Below are 12198 nucleotides of genomic sequence, written 5' to 3'. Positions count from 1 at the left end.
TATAGTTGTAAGTCCAGAAAAAAATCCCTTATATCAATGGTCAATTGTGTTTATACACAAAGACTGCTGAGATAGTTAAAAGGAGAAAGATTCAACAATGATGCCAAATGACTAGATTAGTTATATAAAATAAAAGAAAACAAGTCTACATATGTTTTTGTCCATTATGGGGCTTGAAGTCAAGGCCTGGGTGCTGTCCCTGATCTTTTTCACTCAAGGCTAGCACTCTACCACTTTGAGCCACAGCACCACTTATGGATATAAGAGTCTTAAGGACCTTCTTGCCCAGGCTGGCTTTGAACTGTGATCCTCACATCTCAGCCTCCTGAGTAGCTAGGATCTGGATTTCTATTTTTATTATATCCAAATTGACCAAGGACCTAAATGTAAACATGTAAAATTAGGAAAAGTCTTTGAAATAAATAAGGGTGTAAGTCTTTGTTTAGGATTATACAAATCCTTTCTATATATGACACCCAAATCATAAGCCATAAAAGAAATGTTTAAATTGAACTTTATCAGACTTAAAAACTTTTGTGCTTCAATCAAGGAAGTGAAAACACAACCCACAGCATATAAGAAAATATTCATAAATCATAATCTGTTAAAGGACTTTTAAGATATATTTTTAATTCTTACAGCTCAATAATAAAAGAAGACAGTCCAACTAGAAATGAGCAAAAGATATGAATGAATATTTTGCCAAAGAAGACATACAAATTGGCAAATAACAATAAAAAGATGCTGATGGTTATTAGTCATTAGGAAAATGCAAATTAAAAACCACATTGAACTACTATTTCACACCTACTAGGCTAGCTATAATTAAAAATGAGACACAAAGTGTTGGCAAGAGTGAAGACAATGAAACTCTCAGCTATTATTGGTGCATTTGCAAAATGTTGCAGTCATTTTTTCAATGTTTTGTAAAAACGCAAAAAGCTAAATATAATTTTCCTATGACCTAAAATTTCCTTCCCAGGTATTTACTCAAAACAACAAAACATATGTCTACTAAAAAATAACCTGTACATGACTGTTTGAAACAGTATTAACAATAACACTGCCAAATAATAAAAAAGCAGCCTGAATATCCATCAACTGATGGACATACAAAATTTGGTATATTTACACAATGGAATATTATTTGTCTATAAAAAATGACTTGTGTTTCAAAATGAAAACATTATCCTGTGTGATATAAGCTAAATCAGTTGCAAAGGACCCTACATTGCATGATTTCATTTACATGAAATCTTAGAATAAGTAAATCCATAAAGTTAGAGAGTAGATTGGTGACAGTTCAAGGTTGGGAGTGGGTAGGAGGATGGCTGTTTTTTTATTATGATTAAAATGTTCTAAACTTCAATGTGGTAAATAATGCGGGTTGAGAATTATGTCTCAATAAAGCCATTAACAAATAGAACTCAGATACTACAGGATCTTAATTGACAGCATTCTTCAGTGAGCAGCACATTACTGCTATACATCTATGGGAAGTGATAGCTACTACCGGTTGGCAGCAGGAATCTGTGGAAGGACAGGGTTCTAGCATTATTATTTATGAGTGTGCAAACAGTAGGTGGTGGATCATTAGAGTTAAGTAAGAAGCTACCACAAGGAAAAGCTGTAAATTCTTCTCTAGAGAAGTTTCCTCGGATGGTAAACATACATCACAGAAAATATAGCTCTTCCAAATAACCTCAACTAATAAAGAAGTTATCAACAAGTCTCTTCCTGACATATTCTAACTTATGTTGATTACTCGTGAATAAACCAGAGAACATTGGATCTTTCCTTTAAAAAGAGTGCTATGTGTCAGCATCAGTGGCTCATGCCTATAATCCTAGCTGCTCAGGAAGTTGAGATCTGAAGATTGTGGTTCAAAGCCAGCTTAGGTAGGAAATTTTGAATGGTTATTATCTCTAATTAACCAGCAAAAAGCCAGAAGTAGACCTGTAGCTTGATTGGTAGAGTGCTAGACTTGAGCATAAAAGCTCAGGGACAGCACCCAGGCCCTGAGTTTAAACCCCAAGACTGGCACATACAAGAAAAAGAGGGCTACATAACTATAAGACTTAATAATTCTCTTCCCAACGATGAAGTAAAACTAATGCTGGTAACTGTACAGACCTTTACAAGCAATCAAAAGCAAGTAAACTCTGTATATAGAATGAAGATAGCTTACTGTGTATTAACATCTGGGAACCTGGTGGAATCAGGAAGGGCAAGTCTGAAGATCATCTCTTTAATAATGTCTTTTGTTTTCAAATGACTGATTTGCATAAAATGGAGCAGTTGGGCCTAGCTGAACCTACTTCTAGGAAGTACCACAATGTAGATTAGGTTCTATCGTGACAGCACTGCTTCAGTCTGAACTAGACAGAGCTTTCTGGAAAGGAAGAGAGTCCTATTATTCTCAGGGTCTTGAGAGGTGTTTTTGTTAGGGCTAGTAGATGGAAAGTGACAGAGACCAAGAGAGTGAGACAGAGACAGTAAATTGCCAAATATTTCATTAAATCGTAAAATTCTCAAACCATCTATAATTCCCTCAGCCACTGTTGAATTGGGCTCTCACTTCAAGGTAAAAAAGCCAGCTATTCATTTTGCAATCCCTTCATGTCATCTAGTCTTGAGAGGTGCTGGGGTTGATCTGATTTTTCCTCTCCAGATATTTTTTAAAGGAACTCTTTAGGAGCATGCCACAGGTGTAATGAGAAAAATGTTCTGAAAAGTAGAAAGAAGAGTCTATATTTCAATGTCAAAAGCATGAAAGGAGTAGAATAAAAGAAAATCGGGGATAGGCAGTACTGGAGGAGGGAGCTGCAGATAAAGTGAAAATGGTGAATGGGGGGGGGGAGAGAGGGAGCGTGGAGAGTGATTTCCTTTTCCCTCTCTAACCAACCTCATAAAACTTGACTTTTTTGTTTGATTTTTTAGAATCATGGTTTCAGATTTAACTGTAAAATAAGCCTTTTTCATTGCCACATCCAGTCTGAATTTCAGCAGTTTCATATAAAGCCATGCTCTCCATCTTACCATTAGTAACAGTTATAACAACAACAGCAACAACAATAATATTCTCTGTCCAATTCCCATGATCCCACCTGAAGCATCTATTATATGTGTGTGAGTAAGACACTAAAGAATATTTTATTTTAAATGTGTATATGTCCACCAGATGAGAGCATTTTTACAGTGTGTTAAAACCTTTAACAAAGAAAATTAAATGTGCCAGCAAACTCAATATGTTATTTCAAAGTTTACAGCTCAAAGAATGAATGTCTGATGAGGTAAAATTAGCACTAGCAAGAAAGCACCCTAAGCTGACCCTGCAATTGGAAGGCTGCAAGCTCTTTTGAAAACATCTCCCACTGATGTTAACCTTGAGCAGAGCTGAGAGAGATTAAGTCTATGAACAAGCAAGAGGGGCTTTCCATGACTACACTCTGTGGATACCTACAAATGGGGGTCTCCTAACATGGCTCTTCGGTCCTCAGGTTCTGATTACTGAGATTCAGACAGAACTGACCAGCCATTTGAGGATAGCAGAAAGAGAGACTGCCGATTTCCAACATCCTGATCCTCAAAGCCTATGGACAGAAAGTATCTCACTTGATCCCAAAGCAAAATTTTTGCTTTTCAAAAAAAACGGCTCCACGTAAGATTGTCATAAAAAGCTGCTAGAGAGAGGAGTGGAGATGAAAAGAATACTATATTTTGGAAAAAAAGACAATAGCTAAGAGGAGGTCTCGATTACTCAAATACTACCTATTATGGAGACTAGAACACTCTACCAAGAGAACAACTAAAATGTTCATAGTATAATATTATAAAACCCCCACTTAATTTCTACAGTGGGTCCCTGTTAAGACCCAACTGTCAATAAAAAATGTTTCCTATATTCTTGGGTCATCTGCTGAAATACAAAGGGGCTAGTGGTCAATTAATGTTGCAGTCTTGTTTGACTTAGGAGAGACGATAGCTCTACAAAATTATCACTAGAGCTGTAAACAATCCCAGGACTTTTCAGCTGTCCCTCTGTTCAAAACACAGGCTAAATGAAGGCAAAACAGATTCTCTCTTTTTTCTAGGTAGAAACATTGTTCATATATAAGAACATGGACTTAGCAGAAGTTACTAAAGTTAAATCAGTCCACTAAGTTAAGTGTGTAAACAAACACATAATTGTGAAATGAAGGAACACAATAGGTTACTGAAAGCTTCTGGAATTTTGAGATTTTTTTTTAAAACTCAAAGTTAGTATGTATTGCATACAATACACAGGGAGAGGATGCTCTGGCTTTCTCAGGAAAAATAAACTTATCTTTTGTCAAAATGTACCCCTAAAATAAGTGAGAGAAAAGAGAGTAAGAAAATACTTAAACTTTTATAGTGGGATTAGCTGTTCTGTTAAGTTGATTAATTTCTAATAAACAAACTCAACAATGTTCTATATTCTAGAAACGGAAACTATTTGTCAACCTACAAAACAGGAATGCCAGTTTTCCTTTTAACTAGAATCCTTAAAAGCAGTGAAGCAATCACAAAGCTGGCAAGATTAAATAATCTACTTCTTTTGGGTACTGGTAAATTCTTGCTAGTTGAGCCCATTCATTTGAAAGGAGTGAAGGAGTTATCAAGGGATAGTGGTCTTCCTAACAAAGATGTCAATTTTTCAATTAGCATCTGGTGTTAAAAATCAGCAAGCTAACCACACACTTGAGGAATGTAGCAATTTTAAGCTGCTCAAAGGAAGTATAGGTTGTATTTTCAGAAGCATATATCCCTAAACAAATACAAGGAACTATTAGTTGGCTTCCTGTTAAGTTAGAGAGAAAGACATAATGTGGATAACAAAGATAGAAGGTTCCAGTGAGTGGGTTTAGCATCATGATAGGTTAGGAAGCACCTTAGACATTTCCACTCCTGCCCCTGCAGAAAAGTTTACAGTAAAAGAGACACTCTGCTCTCTAGTGTCAAGCTTTGAAAAAAATTAATCCGAACCAAGTAAATCTGTTCTCATAAAATAAAGAAGATCGTATATCCAACAGTATAATCCATCACAAAAATAAACACTAACTAGAAATGATTTCAACGATTTCATAGGAATCCTTTGACAATCCTGTAGGACAAACCTTAAGAAACCAATGGAGTGGAAAAGTTGACCAGGAGCTGTTTCTTCAAGAACACTGAAGATATTTTATGAAATCCTATCCTTCTCTTTTATTCCCCTGACACTGTGCTTTGAAACTTCCTAGGACAGAAGCATCAGTAAAAGAGGCAAATTGTTAGATTGAAATCACCAAGCAAATACGTTGACGCTAACAGAAAAACAAATGGAGACATTAACAGCTCTAGAAACACAGAATAAGACATAAATCCATGGGGATGTCAACACCTGAACCACCTGGGGAATTAATTCCCAGGTCGGTCCCCCCTCCCCCTCCCCTTGTCACCAGATTAAGTGATATCTTAAGTGGCTGGAAGAAAACAAATATTCAATATAGTCTACAGGAAACTCAAATACTGCAGTGAGGGAGAATTTTTAATAAATAAGATGAAATTGTCCACCAGTTTTCCCATGTCTTAATTAAAACCCTGCAAGGAAGGACTATGGCTCACAGGTCACTAACACTTTTTATTCAACTTGTTAGCACTAACTATTTGTGTTTCAAAATATAAGCACAGGTCCTAAAAATGTAGGGCTATAATGAAGACTCCCACCTCTGCCTCCCCAGTAGAGATTTGTGAATACACTGAAACAGCAGGAAATGCTTTACAGAAATTCTTCCAACACTTTTATAAGTCAGCCTGAAACCTAGTTAAATTGTTCCTCTAAAGTACATTCTCCTCTTCACGGATCCCATGCAAAACTGAACTGGAGGCTGTGTATCTGTTTTAATCCACATTTGGGGGGGGAGGGAGGAGAATTTACAAGAGAAAACCGACCCAAACAATGACTTCCAATGTCACAATGACAAGAAACCTGCAAAGGCAAATCCTGCCTGTTTTTTTTTGTTTTGTTTTGTTTTGTTTTTACCAACACAGATGCCCCTGTACCTGCTCTAAAAGGGCACGAGCCTGGTGCAAGTAGTACTGCTTTATACAGGGACCCTGGACACTCACAAACCACTTTATTTCTTTCCAAATCAGGAATTACATTTTATCTCTTTGGAGGAGGCAGGCTGAGAAATGTTTGGGTCAGACTTTTTACGTCTATTTTTGCTCAGACCAGCCACAGTCTCTAAGGCGAAAACAGATGCAAGGAGGAGAAATTACCCATATTTCTATGTGAATTTCTAGGACTTCTAGGTGGGGAAAAAAAGCTCCAAAAGTTAACATGTGCAGTCGGATTTGTTTGGAGCCCCTGGGACAAGGAGTATTAGAAGGGAGCAAGAATTTTAGGCAGTTGGGGGAGTTTTCTAGCAAACAAAGTGGAAAGGCACAAATCAGCACGCAGGGCGCGCCTTGAGGACTGGGAGTGGGGTGGCTCAGGGGGCTCTCGGGTGTTAACTTGAACAGGCCAAAGTCCTCTAGAAAGGTTTCAGATTTAGGGCAGCCTTTCCTGTGCCACACAGTTGAGCGGTACTAGGGTCAGTGAGAAGATTCTGGCTGGGAAAAGTGGCTGGATACACCAGAACACCGAGCGACTCTGTGCCCCAGGTCAAAGGCAACATTTTTTGGGAGGAAAAACTTACCGCATGTCCCCATAATGTCCGGAATAGCTCTCCATCCAGGGTCCCATCTCGCTTTTCACACAACTGGGACCGGGATAGGGCATTCTGCTCACCACGCCGCTGGGATACCACACATCCGGGCCAGAGTAGTCCCCTTCTTGGCTCCCCAGCCCCTGGGGTGGTCGAGGGTAGCCATAAGGGGCGACAGTCCCTGGCTCGCCTGCGCTGCCGCTTCCGCTCCCGCCACAGGGCCCATATATTTGGCCTTCTTCGGCGGCAAAGAGAGTATGCCAGGAAGAGGAGGTGGAGGTCGAAGGCGATCCGGAGCTGGGTCCGGCTGTGCCCGCACTGTGCAAGTTCGCCAGGTCCCCATAGCGGCACTGCGCCGCCGCGGCAGCCCAGGCACTGCTGTAGTCCAGCGGGTTCTCCAGCTTGATGCGGGCGTGCGGATGGGGAGGCGGCGGTGGCCCGGGCAAAGCCAGCGGAAAGTTATAGTAGTCGCGATTCGGATAGGGTGCCCCCTCTTCCAGGGCTCCGGGCTTGTAGAGAGACAGTGTGGAGGGGAGCTCAAGTGTCCCAGAGTTCCCGGCTTCGCTGCTGCCAGAGCAACCCAGGCTTTCGCCGTCTAGCCCTTTGGCATAACCTCCCTTGAAAGAGGAATACTCAGCAGTCTCTTCAGTGCCCTTGCCTGGGCCCTCGTCCAGAAGAGGACCTTTGCATTCGGCCAGCGGGGCACAGGGACTGGGACGCACAGCGGGTGGACCTCCCAGGAGTGGCGCGTACATGCAATCTCCCCGAAGCTGCTCCCCGGGACTCAGATGCTCCAATGCTTCCACACCCAATCCCATGGACACAGACACTGCCTTACACAACTCTTTGGCGCTGTCAGATATGGTCGAGTTGCCCCCTAGGTAACTGTCCTTGGAGGAAGAGGATGCCCCAGCGGCCTCCCTAGCTCTCGCGCCGCTGTTGCCTTCAGATACCCCCTCCTGGTGCTGCTGCTGTTGCTGCTGCTGCTGCTGCTGCTGCTGCTGCTGTTGAAGGAGTTGCATGGTGCCCGCCTCGCTCAGGATGTCTTTAAGGTCTGCGGAGCAGCTGGTTAAGCCCGGGAAAGTGGGGCCCAGCAAGGACATCGTGGATGGGGCAGCTGAGTCATTCTCATCCGGAGGTTCTGGCGGCTGCTGTGGCAGCCCTTTGCCGGTAACCGTGGCGGCTCCAGGCTCTGACAGGCAGCTGCTTTCGGGGTGGCCCTCGGGGGCTGAGTGCTGTTGGGAAGGCTGCTGCTCCTCATCCAGGGCCAGGTAGCTTGTGGGGCCTCTGAGGTGGGATTGGGGAGAGCCATCCTCACCGTGTTGTTGCTGCCGCCGAGGGCTAGTGTCCTGCTGCTGTAAACGGGATCCGGGAGGTGCTGTGCCCGCTGCCTCAGGTTGCCGTGGGCCCGGGTTCTGGATCACTTCGCGCACGCTCTGAAATAGATTCTGGAAAGCTCCTCGATAGGTCTTGGACGGTGGCCTGGGGTAGACCCTCCCCAGTCCTAACTGGACCTCCATCCTGGAGCTTGACTGAATCTTCCACTTAATTCCCTTATTCTGCCTCCCTTTCTGTAGCTCAGAAGAGTTCAACAGGCTGCAGTGATGCGTTAGTGCCTGCAGCAAACTGCCCACCTGCGGGAAGCTCCAGGAAAGAAAACTTACTGTGTGTGGAGGGGGTGTGTGGAGGGGGTGGAGGACCCAACCGCCACCGCCAAGCAAAAGGCTCTCTGGCGGCCTCAAAGTCTTCTGCACAAGAAGACACCAGCTGGACACGCACTGGCTAGACTTCCAGTCAGTCTTTGAATACTTGAAGGGGACTATTTGAAAGATGCTCAAATCTTGACGTGGGTGGGGGAGGGGAAAGGAAAGTCTGTTGTCCTCCAAATTCAATGTCCAGGGAAGCAGGTTTAAATAAGAACCAAGATCCCTGTCTCTGTATCTCTGCGTCTCTGTCTCTGTCTCCGTCTCTCTTTCCTGTTTTGGCTTTTTTTGGTAGTTGGTTTTGCTTTTGCCTACTGAAGCTGGAACTGCGTTTTCATCTTCAGATCTCTGGCTCCTCACTTAAAGGTGAGGGTGGTGCAGAGGGAGATAGGAAGAAGTGCGGGCACTGTGGGGAACCAGGGGGACCCCTAGGGCGTGCTGCTTTTTGAGCCAGATCCCTGGCTACTAGTGCTGGAACCCTCTTACCAGTCACCGGGGCTCCTAAGAGCCTTCTTTGCAATGTGCCTGGCTTAGCTTAGTCTAGCCCTCTCTCAGCCAAAGGGAGTTACCTCTCTGCAGATTGACTGGCAGCGTTGGGCCGACCGGGACTGGAGGGGAGGGGGGCTGACGGCGAATAGCTTGCCAAAGCAGCTGCAGCAGTGGAGACCCAAGAGAAGGCAAGGGAGGTAAAGGGGATAAGGAGACAAACGAAGAGGACAGTCCTACCCCGCACTTTCCAGGCTTCCTCCAAGTCTAGCAGCTTTTACAAACTTCCTCGTAGAGGAAAGGGCAGCTCGGGGCGGCGGCTTCGAAGCCGCCGCGCTGCAACAGGCGTTGGCTGTCGCCCCGGCCGGAGCCGGCGTCGTGCGTCCCTTCTGCTCCTGGACTGCACCAAAGCGCTAACCCAATCCTTTTTCCCTCCGTCGCCTCCTCTGCCTCTAGGTTTTCTCCGGACCCTCCGGGCTCTCCCAGCAGGCTGGCTGGCCAGGATCTCGGAGGGGGCGCTGGGCGGTGGAAAGCGAATGCAACAGTTAGCGACTCGGTCCCGCCCCCACGGGCCGGCCTCCTTGCCTTCCCACCTCCTTTCTCCCTCCCCTCCCCTTTCTCTTCTCCCCTCCCCTCACCGCAAGCTCTCGCCGGGGTGGCTTTGGGGAAAGGAGCGTTGGCGCAGCATGGGTGAGGGCAGGAGGGGCTCCTCTAGTCCCAGAGAACTCCATGCTTTGCAAACCCACTTTCCTAGACCAGGGGGGAAACTCCCACTGCGGAAGCTCTAACCTGGAGCTTTATTTTGAGGACAAGGCCGTTGGATGGCACTCATCACATTTGGTTCCATAATCCAATCCCCAAACAGACCCTGGGCTGTGAGGGTTGAGGGGGCCAGACGAGGGGGGGGTGACTGAGTGATAGAAATACCAGTTAATAGCTACCAGGGGTTCTTTTTCGGGGCCAAAAGGAACAAGCAGAAGACAGAGACTCCTAAACAAATTAAGCTACAGCCAAACCCATGGCCGATACTTGCAGAAACCTTTGAGATTCCTCCATAGGGGTGGATTAGGCCTGGTGGCACCATGCCATTTGCTCTGGGAACTCTCAGCCCCAGGAACCTGAAGTCATTTCTAATCCTCCTTTCTACCCATCTTCTTGTTTGGAATTGCTTCTAACCAGCCTTTCTTATCTATCCACACTTTGCAAAGTCACAATAATCCCACAAGCAGGCAAACATACAAACACCACAAACACCAAGAGGATGAGGCCCATGATTTTATCTAGAGCTCTGCAAACAGCTGCTCTTCTAAGAGCCTGTGAGATTCAAAGTTTTCTTTGCATGTTTTTCAGCTCTGGAATTTAAGCACTATCCACAAAGTAGATTCTGTGTAGGGATAGGAATACTATGTGAGGTACATATACTACTTTTCTGCAAAGTTCCTGTGTAGACACATAGGCAGGCAGGAGGGTAAGGAAAAGTACAGAAAATGGAAGGACAGGCCTATCAGCATAATATCGTGATATAAACATACTTGACCTGTCTAGGGATAAAATTCCTTAGACCTCTGTCTAAGGCAATTTGACTATCTGTGCCAGAAAGCAGATGGAGATTTTCACCTGAAACTCTTTCACAGTACAGAGAGGGATTGAAGCTTTGTTTTATGTACAGCAAAATATGATGTGCATTTACTTACCTTGAGCAAAGGAAGCAACTCAAAACTAAATACAAAAAAAAAGAATGTGCATGAGCAGCTCTACTTTGCACATAAGCAAATTGAAGCAAGGATGTAATTTATTCTATGTTCCACTTTAGTAGAACCTAAATATTTCTTCCATTGTATTGCTGTTTTAGCCATACTTACTAATATCATTGACACTTGGTAAATGGCTATCAATGAACCTTCCCAAACACAAAGGCCTTAAAACACTTTCACTAGAGGAGATGAAAAATTATTTTCTGAAATTTTATTGGCCGCAGCCCTGTATGGTCTTACTCCTATAATAAACTCATTCCCCTTTTTTAGGTGACAAAGCTTGCTATAGTAAAACAATTTCTTTTTTTTCCTCCTTCTCCTTCCTTCCTTCCTTCCTTCCTTCCTCTTTCTTTCTTTCTTTCTTTCTTTCTTTCTTTCTTTCTTTCTTTCTTTCTTTCTTTCTTCCTCTCTCTTTCTTTTCTTTCTTCCTCTCTCTCTTTTCTCTTTTTCTTTTCTTTTCTTTCTGTGGTACTGGGCTTTTAATTCAAGGCCTCATACTTGTAAGTCAGGTACTCTACAATTATGTCTTGTGAGCCACATTCCTAGCCCTTTTAGTTTTTTTATTTTTAAAATAAGATCTCACATCTATGTCCAGGCTGACCTGGATGATGTTCTTATTTATTTATGTTCATGTGTAGTTGGAATGATCCACACACAACACTGCTCCCAGATTTTATTGCTTGAGATGAAGTCTCATGAACTTTCCACTCATGCATGCCTTGAACAGAGATCCTCATGATCTCTGCCTTCCAAGTAGCTGAGATTGCATCAGCCATTAAGCTTCAGCCTGAACCTGACTCTAAACACACATACTCTCTTCTCTCTCTCTCTCTCTCTCTCTCTCTCTCTCTCTCTCTCTCTCTCTCTCTCTCTCTCTCTCTCTCTCTCTCTCTCTCTCTGTCTCTCTCTCGCTCTTGTTCTCATTTTCTCTCATTTTCTCTTTTTCAATATCAGGGTTTTGAACTCTGAGCCTCTTGATTGGCCTGCTGGTTCACGGCTGGCACTCTACCACTTGAGTAACAGCCCTAGCCTAGCTTTTTGGTTATTTTTGAGAAGGAGTGTCACAGTTGTAGCTACCTGGGATTGGCCTTGAATGAAAATCCTTTGGATCTCAGAATTCTGAGTAGCTAGGATTATGGGTGTAAGCCACTACTACATGGCAACAAACAGTCTTATTCATACAGTGTCAAACTGCAATATAGCTAATACTCAATACTCTATTGTAATGGAAAACAAGAATAAATACACTGTACAGATACATTGAAAATCGTATTTGAGTAGTCATCATGACCTCAAATCCATCAAAGATTATAACTACCATTGCTCAACAGATTGAGTCAGCTGGAAAGATGATAGAATGGAAGCAACATAGATTTCAAAGCCAATTTGCCTAGAAACTGACAATAAAAGGAGTGTTAATGACACTGAATAAACAATGGTGGAAGGGAAGAGAAAGGTTCACAGAAAAGAGGCATAAATATTTTAAGGCACTGGTGACTCATGTCTGTTAATCCTACCTACTCAGGAGGCTGAGATTTGAGGATG

The 12198-nt window shown here is 43.5% G+C and overlaps 1 protein-coding gene across 2 annotated transcripts in view; it reads right to left on the bottom strand.

Annotated features, from left to right (window-relative positions):
* Positions 1 to 9394, bottom strand: part of Ar (androgen receptor) — a 179028-nt gene extending 169634 nt beyond the window's left edge. For both annotated transcript variants that reach the window (XM_070040231.1, XM_070040232.1), the window contains exon 1: positions 6702 to 9394. In XM_070040231.1, the coding sequence (XP_069896332.1) occupies positions 6702 to 8230 (1529 nt within the window). In that variant the 5' untranslated portion in view covers positions 8231 to 9394. The remainder of the gene's footprint in view (positions 1 to 6701) is intronic.
* Between the last annotated feature and the right edge of the window lie 2804 nt (positions 9395 to 12198).

This window comes from Dipodomys merriami, unplaced genomic scaffold, assembly GCF_024711535.1.
Source record: "Dipodomys merriami isolate MVZ:Mamm:240054 unplaced genomic scaffold, mDipMer1.0.p SCAF_3, whole genome shotgun sequence".
NCBI lineage: Eukaryota > Metazoa > Chordata > Mammalia > Rodentia > Heteromyidae > Dipodomys > Dipodomys merriami.
This window is presented reverse-complemented; position numbering and strand designations above follow the sequence as displayed.